Here is an 18579-nt window from a genome sequence, read left to right on the forward strand (position 1 = left end):
GGCCAACCAAAGTCCTTGCTCTTCTGTGGTTTACGTGGGGAGCGGGGAGGACAGACGATGAGTAAACAGTCAGTTAATGGTATTTCAGTTAGGACCAAGTGAAGTAGTAAGAATAACACGGAGAATAAATATGCCCACTTTGGGATAAAGTTTGCCCTTGTATTAAGCCAAAAGATCATTTTATTCCTACCTATTTGCTCATCTAAACTTTCCAAGACAAAATCTGGTCGACGTGCTAGTGCAGATTTAGAAGCAGACTTCTGCCACTTGGGTGTAACACCTCAGGTCACCTTGCTGGGGTACGGACCCCAGTACCGTTCCTGATCCGTTTTCTTGTAATTTTTGCATTCGTTGGTCACGGAAGTGATCCTTGGTTTTGATCAAAAGAGTTAAAAAATAAATAAATGTGGGCAGAAGCCCCTTGGTGGCAGATAACGAAGCTGGCTTATCCCGTGGCCAGCTCCTGACTCAGGCTCAGAAGAGGGTGAAGGCCACGTGCCGGCCTGGGCCTCCCAATGACCAAGCCGGGAGGGTGAAGAGGAGCACTGGGTGTCCAGCGTGAAGCAGGTCAGGGCTGGACTGTGGGTCGTTTTCTCGATCTTTCTGAACTTCTCCCTCGCCGGGAGCTCTGCCTCATTTTCAGTAGAAACACTGTTCCAAGAGAGCTCTTTCTTCCTCAGTCTCTGTCCTGTATTTTTCGTGCTTAGCGTTGTGCCTGCCGCTGAGTAGACTTTTAGAAGTTGGCTTGATACGTGAATTAGTTCTTGGGTAAAATATTGTGCATGGGGGGCCAGGTCCTCAAAACAGTGGAAGGCAAGAAATGAGTAATGGTGTTCCAAGGCTAGGCTGGGCTCATTACCGGTGTTTCTTATCTAACGTGCCGCTGATATTAGAAGTAGGGACTGTCATTTACCCTCGCGCACAGCTAAAACACCACCCCTCTGAGACGGGGTAGGAGTCTCACTTCCACTCCACTCCAGGCCCTCTGTGGTTTCGTTTTCTCTAGCTGCGCTTCTCAACCCTGGGGGCAGGTGAGAATCTGTAGGAGCCCAAAGCAGGCCACCAACCTGGACCTCCCCACCTTCTGGTTTCATTGGTCTGGAGCAGGGCACAGAGTATTCTCATGTTTCTCATGGCCAGCTACATAGTCCTCCTTACCACGTTCTGGAACTATGTTCTAAAGGTGGTCGTAAGCCAAGAAGGCTGTTCATCCACAGTAAGTTCAAGGCACTTGTTTCTTAAGGTGGCCTTCACCTAGTTCTTTAGGTGCTAGGTTAATGTTGAGGACCTAATGAACCTTGAGGACCTCATCTGATTGGAGCGGCAAAGAAGTACCTGCTTTTTCCTTCGAGGCAGAGCCCAGAAAGGGATTTCCTAGTCTAGTTACCTGAAGGGAAGGAGTCAAGACAAGGGAATAAATCAACCAGGCAACAACCCAGATACCAGTGAACCAGATGAACGGAGAGGGGGACACCTGTCTTCTGAATGTTTTCCTCCACCAGAGTCAAAAGATCCCTGGGCCGCACCCACCGTTGGCGTGACCAGCAGGTCAGGATCCGAGACGAGTCTGTGGTATCCATTAGCATCAGGCCATCCACCTGACGCTCAAGAGTTTGGGCAAAGGTCTGAAGAGGGGGGTGTAGGAGAGAAACGTGTCAACATCCCCAGCAGGGTGGACACACGGTGGCTTGACAAGAGACAGGTCATTAAAGTGAGACTTTTCTGTCTGATTCTGGCTTGATTCCTGTCACTTGGGACAATAGTACTGACGGGACTCCTTTTGATGTATCATAATGAAGAGTGTCATTGAGCAATGCAAAGGTCATTTTTACTCTGTGTTTTTTATTGTATTTTCATGTTGCCCCTCATCATACAAGAAAGTACTTTATAATAATAAACTCTATGTTCTGTTTACTTGTTTAAAAAGTTAATTTATAGGTAATTCGTAGAAGATTCTGGTAATCTTTCACAAAGTTAATAATGTAAAAAATACACTTCCCTTTGTTGTGTCTTAAGGACAATTCCATTAAAAGGACTTAGAATTGACAGTGTTATTTCACACAACCCAGCTCGTGGATCTCATGTGACTTTTTGGCTCCTCAAATCGTGTAGTTTCTTCAAAACAAAACCAAGTGTAGCTTCTGTCAGCCGCATAACCGATTCTGGCGGAGTGCTTCCTATGAGACCTACTTTATCGCAAACGAGGACCAACACTGAAACATATTAGGCAAATTTCCAAAAGATTGAACTGCACTTTTGGTCATGGAGAGAGTTGTGTGGGCAGCAGTATTACACCCCACAGTGGTGTTCTCCTCTCTGCCGTGTAATTGTGGCTAGCCTCTTCCCAGGCCGCCATGATCCACTCTAAAAAGAGACGTGAACTCTCTTTGTATCAGAAGGGAAGACACCGTGAGGTGTCCATGCTGTGTGTGTTTGTGGCTGCAGTAAAACAATGCAGATTATTCTCAAGTTGGGGAAGTCTTCTGTATTAAGCCATTGCAAAAAATAAACATTCCCGTCCACCTTAAATTCCAAACAGAACCATTTATCATTCAAAAAACCCAAACACATGACATTGTAATTGGCATTTGAATTTTGAGAATTTAAAAAATAATAAATAGTACAGCCAAAAAAAGGGGCACCTGGGTGGCTTAGTCATTCAACGTCTGCCTTTGGCTTAGGTTATGATCCCAGGGTCCTGGGATGGAGCCCCGGGTCAGGCTTTCTGCTCGGTGGGAAGCCTGCTTCTCCCTCTCCCACTCCCCCTGCTTGTGTTCCCTCTCACTGTGGCTCTCTATGTCAAATAAATAAATAAAACCTTTTTTTATAAAAATAAATACCCCCCAAAATAAATAAATAATAGTAAACCTCAGAAAGTCACACTGAGGGATCCCTGATGGGCCCACTGTGCACACAGATGCCCTCTCTGAAAGCTGAGGTATGTCCATAGAAAAATCCGGTTCACTATATCTGCCAGACCATTTGCTCTATTATCATTATGGAAGTAACCCATTAAAATGCCATTTCTTTTCAGTAAAAATGCGGGATTTATGTCTTCAACTAGATTGATTATTCATATTCTTCCTCTGAAAGATTATTCTCAGGATGCCTGGAGATAGGAAGTAGAACAGTTGGGGGCATCTGGGTGGCTCAGTCGGTTAAGTGTCTGACTTCGGCTGAGGTCATGATCTTGGGGTCCTGGAATCAAGCCCTGTGTTGGGCTCTGTGCTCAGTGGGGAGTCTGCTTGTCTGTCTCTAATAAATCAAATCTTAAAAAAAAAAAAAAAAAAAAAGCAACAGTTGGTTCCTAAAAACAGTTGGTCCTGGAGAAAGAAGGAACGAAGTAGGAGAGGTAGAGGGGTTGAGAAAGGAGTTGTACTTTACAACTGTATACATATATTCATGTTCCAAAGGCAGGCATCCAGAAGCTCCAATCTGGTGGCAATCCCATTTGCAAAAGAATTTTTTTTTTTTTTAGTTTTATTTATTTGACAGAGAGAGCGAACACAAGCAAGGGGAGTGGGAGAGGGAGAAGCAGGTTTTCTGCGGTGTGGGGAGCCTAATGTGGGGCTCGATCCCAGGACCCTGGAATCATGACCTGAGCCGAAGGCAGACACTTACAGACTGAGCCACCAGGCGCCTCGCAGAAGAAATTGTTAAAGGAAAAAAAAAATCGGTGTCTCCGTCCCCCAGTGATACCAGCTATTTGCTGGGCCATCTGAATCTAATCAAGATCCTGTGTCGGTGGAAATGACGCTGTCACTGGGTAATGGCTTCCTGCTGCTACATAAATGCCATGTGTCAGTTTGCTTAGTAATGACATTGCCGCTTATCTTTTTCGGTGGTAACGATTATTTCTACTTCTGCGCTCTTTTTCTTACTGTGCTCCCATATTCAGAAGATAAATTACGACTGTGCATTCCAGTAAGCACCGCTTTCAGACAGCGGCGAACCTTGCCAAGCCAAGGGCTTCGTCACTGGGAGGTGGATCTGAGCGCGCCCAGACTTGCTTTCGTGCTCTGAGCCCGATGTGTTCCAGAACTCCTGCCCAGCTTCGTTAGACTTGTCAAGGCTGCTGCCATCCCTCCGAAAATTGATTTTTTTTAAGAAACAGTTTAGGAGGCCCTGAGGGCTTGAGAGCTTACCTAAAAAATGAAAACTCCTCCAGTCTCAAAGCAGTGAGAACAGTCAATAGCAAAGCAGAGAAGAAGGATCTTTTGAGTGTATCCCACTGATCTGTAATCTGAGGGACCCTAAGGAAGGTTCTTTATCAGCATGTCACCCTTTTGACAAGACATTGCAGAAGGAACAAGACGGCACGGAGGGTGGGATTCGAGAGCGTTGTGGCACACATTACAACAGACTGGAATAAAGGTTGAAACAACCAAGTGAATCTAGAGAACCGTGTTGAATATGGATGAAGCTCTGGTCTTCACCATGGCTACGTGTCTAGGCTGGTTACAAACACCAAACAGTGACAGTACAGTTTATATTCCAAGTGCACCTTCTGTGGGGCTCTTAAAGAACCCATTTGTAATCCTTTATGTAGATTTCAGAACTTCGCAAAAGCACTTCTAGTCAAATGAGCTCTGGCTTCAGTGTGCTTTGCCCCAAGGACTTTGAAGTGGAGCAGCAAGTAAGAGAAGCAGTGGCCTCCAATGATGACTGTAACTTGTCACCTTCTGTTTAATGATCATCTGAAAAGGAAGAGAAAAAAGAAGAAATTCCTGTTGTTAGCCAGAACATTCACTTCTTTAAAGTTTTGCAGGCTAGGGCTTGGTTCTGAGTTTTGTTGGAAGGGGCAGGGAGAAATTCAGACAGCTAACACCTACTGCTAAGGTGTGTATGGACCGGCTTGGGGCCCAGGGGTAAATTCTTGCACTGCGATAAACCCCAGCAGGGCGGAGATGGTTACACCAGACGCACACCTACAACAGCGCATTGTTGACCGTGGCATAGCCAAAGGCAGGATGCTGTCAGCTGTGTTCCCTGTTTCCCAACCACACACACCCAAGAATGTTGTCTTTGAATCAGGAGCTGATAGAAACAGTATTTTTCATATGTCATTTTGACGGTGATTATTTAAGTACTCTTGTGACATAATTTCAGAATCTTAATCTTCTCAGAATAAAAGGTCTACCAGACACATTGTCCATCATGATTTGAGGAAGCAGTTGGAATTTAAAAATTTAAATTTAAATTTAAATATTAAATTTAAAAAAAAAAGGCAGTCCGTCTTATGTGTTATTTACAATGTTGATCTACTTTTGAAGCTGTGTAAATGGGACTCTTGCCCAATTTGCAACTTGCTTTCCTTCTATAGAGGGGTAGCTTGCAGAGCTAGATCTCCTCCCTTTGGCTTTGTCTGTGAAAGCCTAGTTTCAAATCAGGAGAAAAAAGGAGTGTCAGAAACTTTCAAACTTCCTAGTCACTCCGAAGTGAGGCAGGGATGGAGAAATTCAGTAATTTTCATTCATCCAACCACTTCCTTACTCTTGAGCACTTGAACTGTTCTCTGTTTCTCCTGTAAGACCTTTGAATGATGTCAGCACTGGCTGTGTGTGTGTGTGTGTGTGTGTGTGTGTGTGTGTGTAGAAGCGGGCTGGGGGTGTTACAAAGGACACTAGGTAGATTCACTCACTTTCTTCCGTACATCTTCTGTTCAGTTTTGAAAAAGCCATTTACCTCATTTTTAGGTAAACTGTATTTTTTTCTCGTTCTTTCTGTTTCTGTTAAGCACCATGTTAAGTCCCTGGTTTTTCACTTATGAGTACTCAGCAAAATATTGAAGTACTTTATTGTACACTGCCGTTTTGCTGGCCCCCAAGACAAGCAGGCAAAAATTGTCAGGTTCAAAATAGAAACAGCTGGCTTCACCATAGTCCTCTCCTAGTGGCATATAATGAATACAGCGCTTTTATTTGACGTGACTATGATGATATGCTGTGAGCCAGCTCCTAGAGTCTGGGACAGTAAAACAGCAGAGGAGATGAGGACATGTTCCCTTCCACAGGCTGTTGTTACTGACAATCTCAAAGTGCCCCGGAGAGAGTGGCCACCAGCACCCCCCCCCCCGCCCTTCACCCAGACCACAATCCCAGGGGGCGGGGCTGAGTCCATTCTGTTCCTTAAGAGCCTGGTAACCAGACAGACGAATCAGGACCCGTGTCCACGTAGGAGAGCCCTCGGTCAGTCGTAAAGTCTGCTAATATTCAGAAGCCCAGGAGCACAGTCCCTCAAAAAAGGGATTAAAATCAGTGTCGGGGGGGCACCTGGGTGGCTCAGTGGGTTTAAAGCCTCTGCCTTCGGCTCAGGTCATGATCCCAGGGTCCTGGGATTGAGCCCCGCATCGGGCTCTGCTCTGCAGAGAGCCTGCTTCCTCCTCTCTCTCTGCCTGCCTCTCTGCCTACTTGTGATCTCTGTCTGTCAAATAAATAAATAAAATCTAATAATAATAATAATAATAATAAATCAGTGGGAACACATTGGGAAGAGTTTGCTTGTGTAACAAGAAACTAGAAACAGGAATGGCACTGCAAGGTGCATGAAGGCTCGTGGGAGGGGCCAGAGCAGGAAGGGGAAGGGGGGCAGAATGTTCTGGGACAGACAGCCACTGAGGGCTGGGACAGCACGGAGCATGTGGGCTGGCTCTCACTCCACAGGGAAAAGAGCCTGCAGAGCTCAGCGCCCCTTGGTGAGTTATCTGATGGTTCTGGCCTCCGTTTCTCCACCAGTTGAATTAAAATACTACTTCATGGAGTTGTGAGGTATGACTCCAATAATCTATAAAGTTGTTGTTTTAAAGATTTTATTTATTTACTTATTCGACAGAGAGAGAGATCACAAGCAGGCAGAAAGACAGTCAGAGAGAGAGGGTGAAGCGAGCTCCCTGGTGAGCAGAGAGCCCAATGCGGGGCTTGATCCCAGGGCCCTGAGATCATGACCTGAGCAGAAGGCAGAGGCTTAACCCACTGAGCCATCCAAGCGCCCCAGTTTTTAACATTGTGTCTAACAGGCTCAAAAAATGTTAGCTATTATAACTTTTTTTCTCTGAAGAGTAATTATTATTGTAGAATGGAAAACATATTCTAGAGTTTCAAATCAAGAGAAAAAAGGAGTGTCAGAAATCCCTCCCAATATAGAACAGACTGTTGGGAGGAGGGCGGGGTGGGCGATGGGGCAGGCTCGTGTGCACCTGTGCACGGCGTGCATGCCTGCCCAAATAAAAAGCAACAGCGAACCTAAACAGGAACTGCTTGAGCCCAAAATACCCATGTGGGCTCCCAGGGGAGGATACCATGATCTGATCCTGGACTGATCTTAGAAAAATAGCTCTAGAAAGCAGGCATTTGCTCAAACCAGAGAATAGGACCACGTGACTGTGAAGGTTTTCTTTCAATTCCAGATGCGTAACAGGATTTCATATACAGTCAGAATTCCGTCTTGGCATAGCCCACCATCGCCGAAGGACGAAAATCTGTCAGCATCTCCTGAGCCCGTGCCAGGCAGGCTCAGTGCTCTGCCAAGGAGCAGAGCGAGCGCCGGGCGGTCAGGGAGCGGCTCGGAGCTGGGGTCCACAGTCCAGCTGCTGGAGTGTCCGTTCTGGCCTCAGGGCTGAGAAGCTGGCCACGGCAACCCCACAAAACGGAGCTGATAGTGTCCCCCTCACAGGCGTGTTGTGAGCACTCAGTGCTATGACCTGCACAGAGTGAACTCTCAGGAAATGTAGTTCTTCCTGGACATCCATTTATTCGCCTAAGAATTCTTCGGGTTAAGTAGTATCCCGTTTCTCAGATGAGGAAATCAAAATTCATTGATTTGGTCTGAAAGATGATAGTCAGGAATCAAACCCAGGTCTATGAGTTTTCGGGCTGAATGTGCTGGGGCCTCCTAAGATACTCCAGAAAGCACCGTGCTCAAGCTCTTGGGAATAACAGTGCCCTTACATGCTCCCCGAGCTCCGCACTTTGAGAGAGCTTGCTGTGTTCCCATCGTTATGTTCCTTCTTGCCTGAAATCCCTTTTCCGAGCCCCTGTGCCCATCTCCTTATACTTCATGATCCCTACAACCCTGCACAGACATTGCCTCCTGCAGGAAGCCTTCCCTGCCTGCCCTGGGCTAGCTAGGTCCCCCTCTGTCCGTCCTTGAGTCCCAATGGGACTTAATCATGCTCATTTGAAAAGGCCTGGCAGAGCAGCAGGAACACGATCGGCACTCAGTAAATGCAGAAAGAAAAAGCCTGCTTAACATAAATTCTGGTGGTTAAAAAAAGAAATCATATTAATTGTAATAATACATTTTTCAAAGTTAATAGTTAATGTAACTCTCTGAATTTAAAAAAAAAAAAAAAGGTTCTAATCAGAGTCCTAGCTGGGGGCACTCATGAGATTCCTAGGGGATTAGCAGGCCCCTGAGTGGCCCCGAACTCCCCCTCAGCCGTCAGTAGTCCCAGCAGTGATCGGTTCTCCAAAATGCCAAGTTCCAGAGTTGTTTTGCTCTCATAGTTCTTCTTATATTTTAGACTTGCCTTTCCTTTTCCCCCTGGTTTCTTCAGTTCTATGTATCATTTAAGAAAATGATGCTGCCTCAGGGAACAGTACTGGAAACATTACTTCCCCATAAGTAGACACAATTTGTTTTGTTTGTTCTTACCAAGAAGGTATTTTCCCCCTTTTCTTAAATTACTTCTGTCCATTTCTATAACAAGCTTTGAATTAATTTGTATCTGTGTTCATGAAATACAGAGGGAATTTCCCACGTGTGGGAACTATAAAGAACTCTTCCTAGAATTGTTCTGTTACAACAACTTGAAGCATATTAAACACTGTTTATGATAGTTCAGGCTTCTAAAACAGGAAGTGGACCGGTGATTTCTTTCTTTTTAAACATTATAATCATACCCAGCATCACCCCCCCTTTTTTTTTAAAGAAAACATTTTTATTATGGAGAGACTATAATATTGAACTTCCAAGGATCTAAATTTCAGGTATCAATTTAGCATGTCTCCTTCCACCGTTTCCCTCCTTTCCCATCACAGCGGAAAAGGGGAAGAGGCGCCCCACTGATTGCAGGACTGCCTCCTCTCTCCGTGTCTGCTGTCCTGAGTCTGGTTTTCCTGTAGTGACAGCTGTCCACACACCTCTCACGTGCAGACATACCCCCACACCCTCAAGATTGTGGGGGCATGAACACATGCACCTTCACCCAGCTCTGTATCCCATTTGCTGTCTTTCTCACATCTCAAATACTAGGACAGAAACTTGGTTGGGAATGTAACTTGGACCAGTAGACATCACTTACTAACATAACAGTCCAACTTGGAATAGTAGACATAAAGTATAAAGGTCCAAGTGCTTCTGAAAACAAAATTATTCAAAGAAAAACACTCTTCAGATGGGATTTTTTAAAAGTAATGTCCTAATGGGGGGACTAATGGCAGATTGTTTTTCTGTTCTGCTGCTTCTGTGTCCTCTACTCTACACTTTTCCAATTTTCAACATGGAGTGGGTCTTACTTTTATAATTTAAAAATATCTCCCAGATGCTAAAAGGGGTAATTTGTCAGTTGCCTCTGAATCTCTTCCCCAGCAAAATAAATCTGGACCAGAAACTAAATGAGAGCTTTTCTTTGAGTCCAAACCATATTTTCCATGGCTTGGAAGCCCAGGAGTGGAGAAAAGGCGTTTCTTGGCAAAGGGAAGCTAAGTGGGTGACAGCCCAACCACCTCTCTCCTGCCCTTTTCTCGCCAGCTTTACCCCTTGGTCTGTCTGTGGCACTTGGTTCTCAGCCCTGGGCCACTGCAGATTTCTCCTACTGCCTCCCTCACTGTATGATCACCATGTGCATTCTGGCTCTGGAGAACAGAAAGGATTAACCCGCTTGCCTTGGTAAAACAGGGCCCAGTGTCATATTACGCGCCATGGTGCTTGATGTCACGTGGGTGTTCACCAGGCGGCAGGAGGAGGATGCGGTGTGTGGAGGCTTGGAAGTGTTGGAAACCTCTCCTTAGCTGTAAAGTGCCAAATCCCACAGGGGTGTGTCAGAATTAAATTAGGGTCATAGCACATAAGGGAACACAAGAGCAGCAAGGTAAATGGAGTTGGAACCTCATGTGTCATTCTTCTCCCCAGAAATTTTCATGGCCCTAAGAATGCTCACTTCTCCATCCCATTTTATGCCCCTTCACCTTGTACCAACAGTTTGGAAGTAACCTCTGAAGTCTCCGAGTGTTTTGATTGGGTTCCATTGAGTTTAGGGGACCTACTCAGTACACCTGCAATCAGCCCCTGAGTCTCAACTTTTTGTTTCACAGCTATTAAATAGATAGTTTGTCTATAAAGTTGATAATCATCAAATTTTCATGGGATAACATTCAACATTAGCAAACTCCAGTGAACTATGAAAATTACGTATTCCTCAAGGAAAGTTGTTAAGTTGTCATTTTCTTTGTTGGAAATTGCTCATGAAAAGGCATTGTAAATTAATGGTCAAGGACAGAGGCTTTTGAATCAGACCCAGGTTGTAACTTGAGCCAAGTGACAACCATTCTGGGCTTCAGATTCCTCATCTGTGAAATGAGAATAATATGGCCACCTCATAGGATCATTGTAAAACCAAATGAGATCAAGCCTATAAAACAGCCAGCTCACTCTTTGGCACATAATACAATTCAATAAATAGTAACTAGCATTAGAGCAGTTGGCCTCCATGGGCTTGAACGTGACCTCTGCCCATCACCCCAGGGACAGTATGGTGGGTTCAGGGCCAGCTCTGTTGTCTAGCCAGCTGTGCATCCTTGAGCATTACGTGTATGGGACTCCCATTTCTCCATTTGTAAAATGGTACGTTGACCTAGGTCATTCTGGAGATCTTTGGCTTCTACAAGTTTGGTTGGCAGTTTCAGAAGAGGTGCTCTGACAGCTCAAAGCGACTGAATGACTGAAAACCTCTCAAGTCCATGATGTTGACTCGTTCTTCTTTAATCTATGCTCATCCTCCTTCGCACTGGTTCTCAGCTCAGCTGTTCATCAGACTTACTCGGGGAGATGCCTGGGCCCCAACCCTAAGCGGTAATTACATCAGACTATCTGGTGGTATTTTTAAAAAGCCCCTTGGTGATTCCATGTGCCACCAGGTTTAAGAACCATTGCTGTATGCAGACAACACAGTCAAAAACAAGGCAGAGGAGAAGGGATGTGGATAAGCCACAAACTGCATCTTCAAGATGTGATTTCAGATTGGTGTTTTCATTCAGTCTCACTTCTAAATTGCTCTTTTCCTTAACATGACTGGAGAGCATAGCCTGACATCAGCCCCCATCAGCCTCAAAACCGAATCCAAACTTCTTGACGTGGCTTATGCAGCCTTTCATGATCTGACTCTGTTGCTCAAGCCTCATTTTTCAGGTGGCCTGACTGTGCCCCAGTAGGGAGTAATCACATGCCAGGTTTCTTCTAGCTTCAAGACTTTCTATCTTTCCTGTCCCTCTCCTTCCTTACCTGACCTTACCTGCCACCCTGGCACGTGCCAACTTTTGCTTGTCCTTCAGGTCTCCACTGAACTTTCTCCTTCTCCCATGCCTCCCCAAAGTTCAGTTGGGTGCACCCCCTACGTACTCCCATAACCCACTCTACGTACCCAGTGACACACTGCGCTCGATCTGTGTTCCCAACCCCACAGACTGGAAAATTCCACGAAAGCAAGGAATGTGTGGTTTATTCACCACTGCATTCCCTGTATTTCACATGATCAAGCTCAGTGAATATGGGTAGAATAAATAATTGAATGACTGCACAATAAAGGGAAATTCTTAAAGAACTGAGTCACAGTAAATTAAAGAAACCAGATCCTATGAATGAATGCACAAGAAAAAATAAATTCTTGATGACAGAGTCACACTAAGGTATATCAGGCCCTATCCTTATCCTCTTTTTCATTTAAGACCATTCTTTAATACCAGAGAGAGGGGGAGCCATAGTGGGAAACCAGACTTAACTTTCCATAAGAAGGAGCTTAATTTCCTTGGAGACTTGATCCTGTATTATTTGTTCCATAAACAATAATCAATAGTGTTAATATTAAAAAGCCAGAGAAATATATTTCAGTATCTTTTAGTGCACATTTTTAATGAAACTTTATAATCTTACTAGTTAATGAAATATTTACAGATAAAATGACAGGATGTTTGGGGTTTACTATAAAAATTCAACTAGGAGAGAGGGAGCAATAGAAGTATCCGTGAAACAGGCTTGGCCAAGAGTTGATAGCTTTTGAAGCTAGATGGACAACTGGGGGTTTATTATATCATTTTCTCTGCCTTGGTCTAACTTTGAAATTGTCCAAAACGTTAAAAAATAAATGTAAAAAATTACAACCGTGGAAGGACGTTTTTCTCAGCATTGCTCTTTGATTCAGTGAGTGTCAAAAACAAAACAACACGCCAAAAACCAAGGCGGCCGTACATCATCCGGAGCCAGCTTGGTCTTGGTCAGTTGGAAAACAGGAATGTTCTCCAAGGTTAGTAAACTGTAATCAGTTCCACATAGTTTTCAGGCACCGGAGTTTACTAATCACTGCGGTGTGATTTGTAACTCCATTCATATGTCCAGGAGAAATACAGCCCATGCCGATGTTCCCCCCCTTGTTTGCTTAGCCAAACAATACTTTGCCACGGCGCATTCAGGACAGACCCCAGGACGCCATTTTACGATCCCTGGCACCGCCCTGTCCTTCCGCATTGTTTTCACAGCTCGGAACGTGCTTCCTTTTAAAAAGTAGAAAAAATCAGCAGCTTAACATTGCCCTTTACTACTCCTGACATTTGGTGTCTCAAATATGGGGCCACCTCCTCCTCGGAGAGGCCCTCCTCCGATGGGAATGTGCCTTGGCGAGGCCCGCGGGCTCTCCTTTCCCAAGCCTTGCCCTTCTCTCCACAGCGTTTTCCCTCTCAGCTCCGACCCAGACCACTCGGCTTGGGCCCGGATAGGGGGGAAGTGCTGCCATCTTGGGGTCTCTCCCTTCCTGGTCCTCCAGGCACAGCCTCCCGGGCCCAGTGTGAGCTGGAGACGAAGGTTCCGGGAGCGAGGAAGGTTCCGGGTCCACAGCCCCGTTCCTGGTTGTGCACCTCGCTGGGGCGCCTCACCAGTGGGGTGGTCACCAGCCCTCTCTCCTTAGCTTCCGTCCTCTTTGAGCCTGAGCGATTCTGACTGGAGACCCAGCTTTCCCCCAGTGCCTCACCCAGGGATGGCAGCCACCTCCCAGGCCCTCGCTGGGCCTCCTCTCAGACTTCCCTCCAGCTCTTCCCTTGTGCCTGCCATTTCGGCCGTGTGGGCTGCGAAGGTGCTTCTCATTGCAAGGAGGCCGGGTTTCCCGAATCTGCCAGAGGTGGGGTTTGCTGGGGGGGGGGGGGGCGGGAAGCAGGCTCCCTGCTGAGCAGAGAGCCCCATGCGGGGCTCGATCCCAGGACCCTGGGACCATGACCTGGGCTGAGGGCATAGGCCTTAACCCACTGAGCCACCCAGCCGCCCCCCAAAAGCCTTTTAAATGGCACGTCTCTCCTACCTCACTGAGGTCTTTCACAAGACACCAAGGCCCAGATAGTTCCTAGTGCCTGCTGTCTTCTGAGATGCCCCTCCACAGAAATCGTTGCTCGCGAGCTGGGGACACCTTCTCTTGTTGCCCTGTTGGTGAGCTCGTCATGACCCCCTTTGCTTTTTCTCATCAACCCCGAGGAAAAGGGCAATTTTATAAAAGAAACTTTTTTTTTTTTTTTAAGATTTTACTTACTTTGTGAGAGAGAGATCATGAGCGGGGCTGGGGGAGGGGGTGTGGAAGCGGGCTTGCGGCTGAGCAGGGAGCCCAACGTGGGCCTCCATCCCAGGAAGCAGGGGTCATGACCTGAGCGGAAGGCAGAGGCTTAGCAGAGTGAGCCACCCAGGCGCCCAGAAAGACATCATTTTATAAGAGAGACGGAGATACAGAGAAGTCCATTGCCCCAGATCACAGCTGGGAAAGGGCCCAGCCACACTGCCCTCACTGCTCAGTCACTCCCTTACTATTGGACTCCGTAGAGATTCACCAGTCACTCATGCCGTACCAGAGCGCATCCAGGGCTAGATTTTGAAATTGAGCTTCTAAGAAAATAAGCATAGGACTTATTTAAGAATAAAATACTTGATTTTCATCTCGTGACTAAAGTGACTTGCAGTCACCGGTACTCGTATATTAGAGGCCACAGAAGTCATCGATACACACGCTTGGATTTCATGGCAAAGCTCTTGCTAAACAAACAGAAGACAGAAAGTAAAAACTCTAGATCAGAAGCTTTCCTTGGATAGTGGCAATTCTTTTCATTCCATTCGTTGTAGGGAGGCCCCTTTAAGATCAAACAGACTGTGCACAAATCCTCCAATGCTACTTAACTAGTTGGGCAAGTTACTCATCCTTTTGAGCCAGTTTCTTCATCTTTAAAAGGAGGATAATGGATCCTTTACATCCATGAAGTGCTGAGGATAGGGCATGTTATCTGGATAGCACTTAGTAAATAGAACTCCCTTTTCTTCCCCTGTCCACCGTAAGTATCATGTTAACAATGAAGAGTAAAATGTCTCAGTAATAAGCAAACAAGTCTCGTTCTTTCCCATCCTACACCAAACTGTGCTGGAAACACTATAAATAAGTGACTGAGTGTGTTTTAGTTTCACTGCTTCTTTCTGTAGCCTGTTTGATTGATGTGTTAATGGGAAATGAATGACAAGGTTGCTTGCGGTGAAGGAGTCCTAGGATGGTTGGGAGCCACACCCTGCATAAAACTGGAAGGAAGGAATTGTGAATCACCCTCCATTCATGGAAAGTTGGACGAAAACATCAGTTGAGAAAAATACTGAGTTTTAGAAATATGATCTGTCATGATCTCGGGGACCTGGGATCGAGCCCTGCATCTGGCTCTCTGCTCAGCGGGGAGCGGGGAGCTTGCTACCCCCTCTATCTCTGCCTGCCTCTCTGCCTACTTGTGATCTTTCTCTCTTTCTCTCTCTGTCAAAAAAAGAAATATGACCTGACTATAATTAGTTGCTCTCTTCTTTGCACTTACTACCTTCAGGTAGGACATGAGTTTTCTAATTATCCTTGAAAAATTTTTATTGAAACAAATTCCCAAGCTTTTCTTTTGGGGAAAGGAGGGAAAACAGCTTCTCTGTCGGTTTGTTTGTTGTATTTTAGAAGGGGTAAAAGTATCGATTTAACATTACCTCTGTCACATTTCAGCATGTGATTTTAAAATTGTCTTCAAAGCAATAAAATGATGTTCCAAATCAGAGATAGACTGTATGAGTTCCAAAAAAGCTTTTCATGGGACGCCTGGGTGGCTCAGTTGGTTGGACGACTGCCTTCGGCTCAGGTCATGCTCCTGGAGTCCTGGGATCGAGTCCCGCATCGGGCTCCCAGCTCCATGGGGAGTCTGCTTCTCCCTCTCACCTTCTCCTCGCCCATGCTCTTTCTCACTGTCTCTCTCTCAAATAAATAAATAAAATCTTTAAAAAAAAAAAAAAACTTTTCATGAAAAAATAGAGCCATTTGCCCACCTACACTGTTAGTGAAAAGTGCAATGCACCTTTTGGTCAAGGAAGTGATTTTTAGTGTGTCAGTTCTGTTTTCTGATATACAATATTTGTTGTCAGCCGGCTGTCTACTTGTTTATGGTACAATGTGAGCGCTTTGTATTAACTGAATATATACTGAAATATGTAGGCTCAGCTCTCCTTAAAGGGATAAATGATAATGAATGAATGCAGAATACTTTAACTGTAGTACATTGTTCAACTGTTAACTCTATAAATGGGAAAAACATATCGTGGATTCCTGTTTTTAAAAATGACCCGTAGCCACTCGTGTTTCCAGTGTTAGAACATATTTTGGGGGTGGTCAAGTATTTATTTTTTTATAATGATGCCTGGCTGTGACAGATGGTTTTTGCTGAGACCTAAGAAACTAGACTGTATATTGTTAATGGAAAAACATATTCTCTTAGACGAGTGATATTTTCAATGATTCCTTTCTATAATTAAATATAGATGTTAGCATATAGGCATTGCTTTATTTTTGGAAAGTTTGTGATTCATGGGTGGGGAAAGCTCAGAAAACAGATTTCTTAAAAACTAAATTGCTTTCTCTGTAGAATCTGTTAAAAAGACACTTTGGAGCAATAACATTTTTTTTTTTTTTTAAGTAGCGGAGAAGTTGGTTTTAAGTAACCCAGGGGAAAGGGTTGTCCATCACAGTGACAGCATTTAGCCGTAATCACCATGTCAGGGACATTTTCTTTACAGGTTCCAGACAGTGAATGAAAGGATTTGCTTGGAAAAGCCCGAGACTATTTTGAATTGTCTGGTCCTGAAATATTTATCAAGCAAGTACCAGTACTTCTCCAAGAAGCGTAACTATGTAGCAGGTGGTGTTTCCTGACCGCCATCTTTGAAACTGCTGCCTTTGACCGTGACACAGAGCCATAGCGCTTAGTTTTAGCAGCCAGTCGTTTCTAATTGTTTTCACTGTTCCCTCTTTTCTATCACAGAATCGGAAGACTTTTTGATGGTACAGAGCCCATTGTTTTGGACAGTCTCAAACAGCATTATTTCATTGACAGAGATGGACAGATGTTCAGATATATCTTGAATTTTCTACGAACATCAAAACTCCTCATTCCTGATGATTTCAAGGTGAGGGATTCACGTTAAATTACCAATAGCATTAAATATGTGATTTGTTTTGATGCGCTCCCCCAAGACATTTCAAGCTCTACATTTTTAATGTATTACCAATTCTCACGGCATCAGAGGTCGCTGACATGGTTGCACTGTCTTCCTGAAATAGAGGATATGGTCCTTAATGTTTTATGTGACCAGATGAGGACTGATTTTATTTAAAGACTGAATTATAATTTATTTGAGCACATTGAAAATAAGTTGATGAAATCCAAAGCTTACTCCTGCTAAGTCTTAATAAGGTAGGAAATACAAGGAAACCTCCTTAGCTTAATAGACTTATTCTCCCAGCTATTTAAAGCAAGTATTACACTTGACAGTAAAATTTTAGATTGTTCCCTTTGAAGTTAGTAACAAAGGTTAGACAAGAGGAACAAATAGAAAGTGTTAATATTAGAAGGAAATATACACAAATGTAATTTTTGCAGCTGTTAATATTCTTTAAGTGGGTCCTAAAGAACCAACTAAATACTGTTAGAACTAATGAAGAACTCATTAAGGCATCTATGTTCAGGATCAATATATCACACTCAATAGCTTTCCTACAGAATAACAAGAGCCAATCATAAGATGTAATAGAAAGATATATCACTCATAGTAACAACAAAGTTTATAATACCTAGGAACAAACCTAACAAGAAATGGGCAAAGGCTGATTAAGAAAGTGCAGATCTCTACCTAAAATATAAAAGAGAAGTTGTATACTTAAGGGAAATTCTGTGTTTTGGGATGGGACGCCTCCATATTTTAAAGATGTCACCTGTCCCCAGATGATAAATTCAGAACACACCCATTTAAGTCGCAGGTTTTTTTTTAATGAAATTTGATCCATTTATAAAGTGTATGTAGAAGAAACAGAGCTTAAGAATAGCTAAATAATTAATTATGGATGGTAATATTGGTGGTCGTGGCAGGCTGTGGCAGATGTATCCTACCAGACATCAGAACATACTAGAGAGCTAGAGTAATTAAGAAATGTCAGGGTCTGGAGACCTGTATGTGTATAAAGAAATTTGGTATATTGAAAAGGTGGTAATGCAATCAGTGGGAAAACAAAGGAATAATGAGTGATTGGCACTGAGATAGTTGGCACAGAGATATTTGGAAAAAGTGTAAAGCCAAAGCCATATCTCATGTCAAATTCACAGATACTTCAGAAATAAACATAAAAATTAAAACTGTAAAAAATATCAGAAAAAAATAAAGGAATTTCTGAAAGCATAATTTTGAGGCAGAGAGGGCCTACCCAAGGAAGACTTAATACCCAGAACATAGCCTTTAAAAAAAAAGTAGAATTAAAGACACCAAATATGAAAAAATAAAAAATAATACATAAATAAACCACATACAAATAAAAGACATGTGTTAGACTACAAGAAATATTTACAATAAAAGATTAATATCATTAATAAGAGAGGTTCCTAAAATCTATAAGAAACCTATAGACAATCCAACGGAGAACATTTTTAGATAAAAACAAATCTCCCAAAGAAAAAAATAGAAATTGCCTACAAACATTGGAAAAGATAATTTAATCTCTGTAGACTCAAACAAAAATTGAGATACCCCTTTTTATTTATTGGATTGGCAGAAATGTAAAAAATTATTAATATACAGTGTTGGGGATATACATTGTGGTTGGGAATAAACATTTTTGGAGGGCAGTTCAACAGTTCTTAAGTTTTCAACCATACATACTCTTTGATCGAGCAGTTTGGAGTCTGTTAGTTTATTTTCTAGAAATAGTTGCATAAATATGCAAAGATATATGTATGTGTGATGTCTATTTTGGTTATATTATTTGTAATAGCAAAAACT

At 43.8% G+C, this 18579-nt stretch overlaps 1 protein-coding gene across 3 annotated transcripts in view; it reads left to right on the forward strand.

Annotated features, from left to right (window-relative positions):
• The window catches only part of KCTD1 (potassium channel tetramerization domain containing 1), a 178703-nt gene that overhangs the window by 141396 nt on the left and 18728 nt on the right, over window positions 1-18579 (forward strand). For all 3 annotated transcript variants that reach the window (XM_044243241.1, XM_044243242.1, XM_044243240.1), the window contains exon 3: window positions 16572-16716. In XM_044243241.1, the coding sequence (XP_044099176.1) occupies window positions 16572-16716 (145 nt within the window). The remainder of the gene's footprint in view (window positions 1-16571; window positions 16717-18579) is intronic.

The sequence above is a fragment of the Neovison vison genome, chromosome 3 (genome assembly GCF_020171115.1).
Source record: "Neovison vison isolate M4711 chromosome 3, ASM_NN_V1, whole genome shotgun sequence".
NCBI classification, from domain to species: Eukaryota; Metazoa; Chordata; class Mammalia; order Carnivora; family Mustelidae; genus Neogale; species Neogale vison.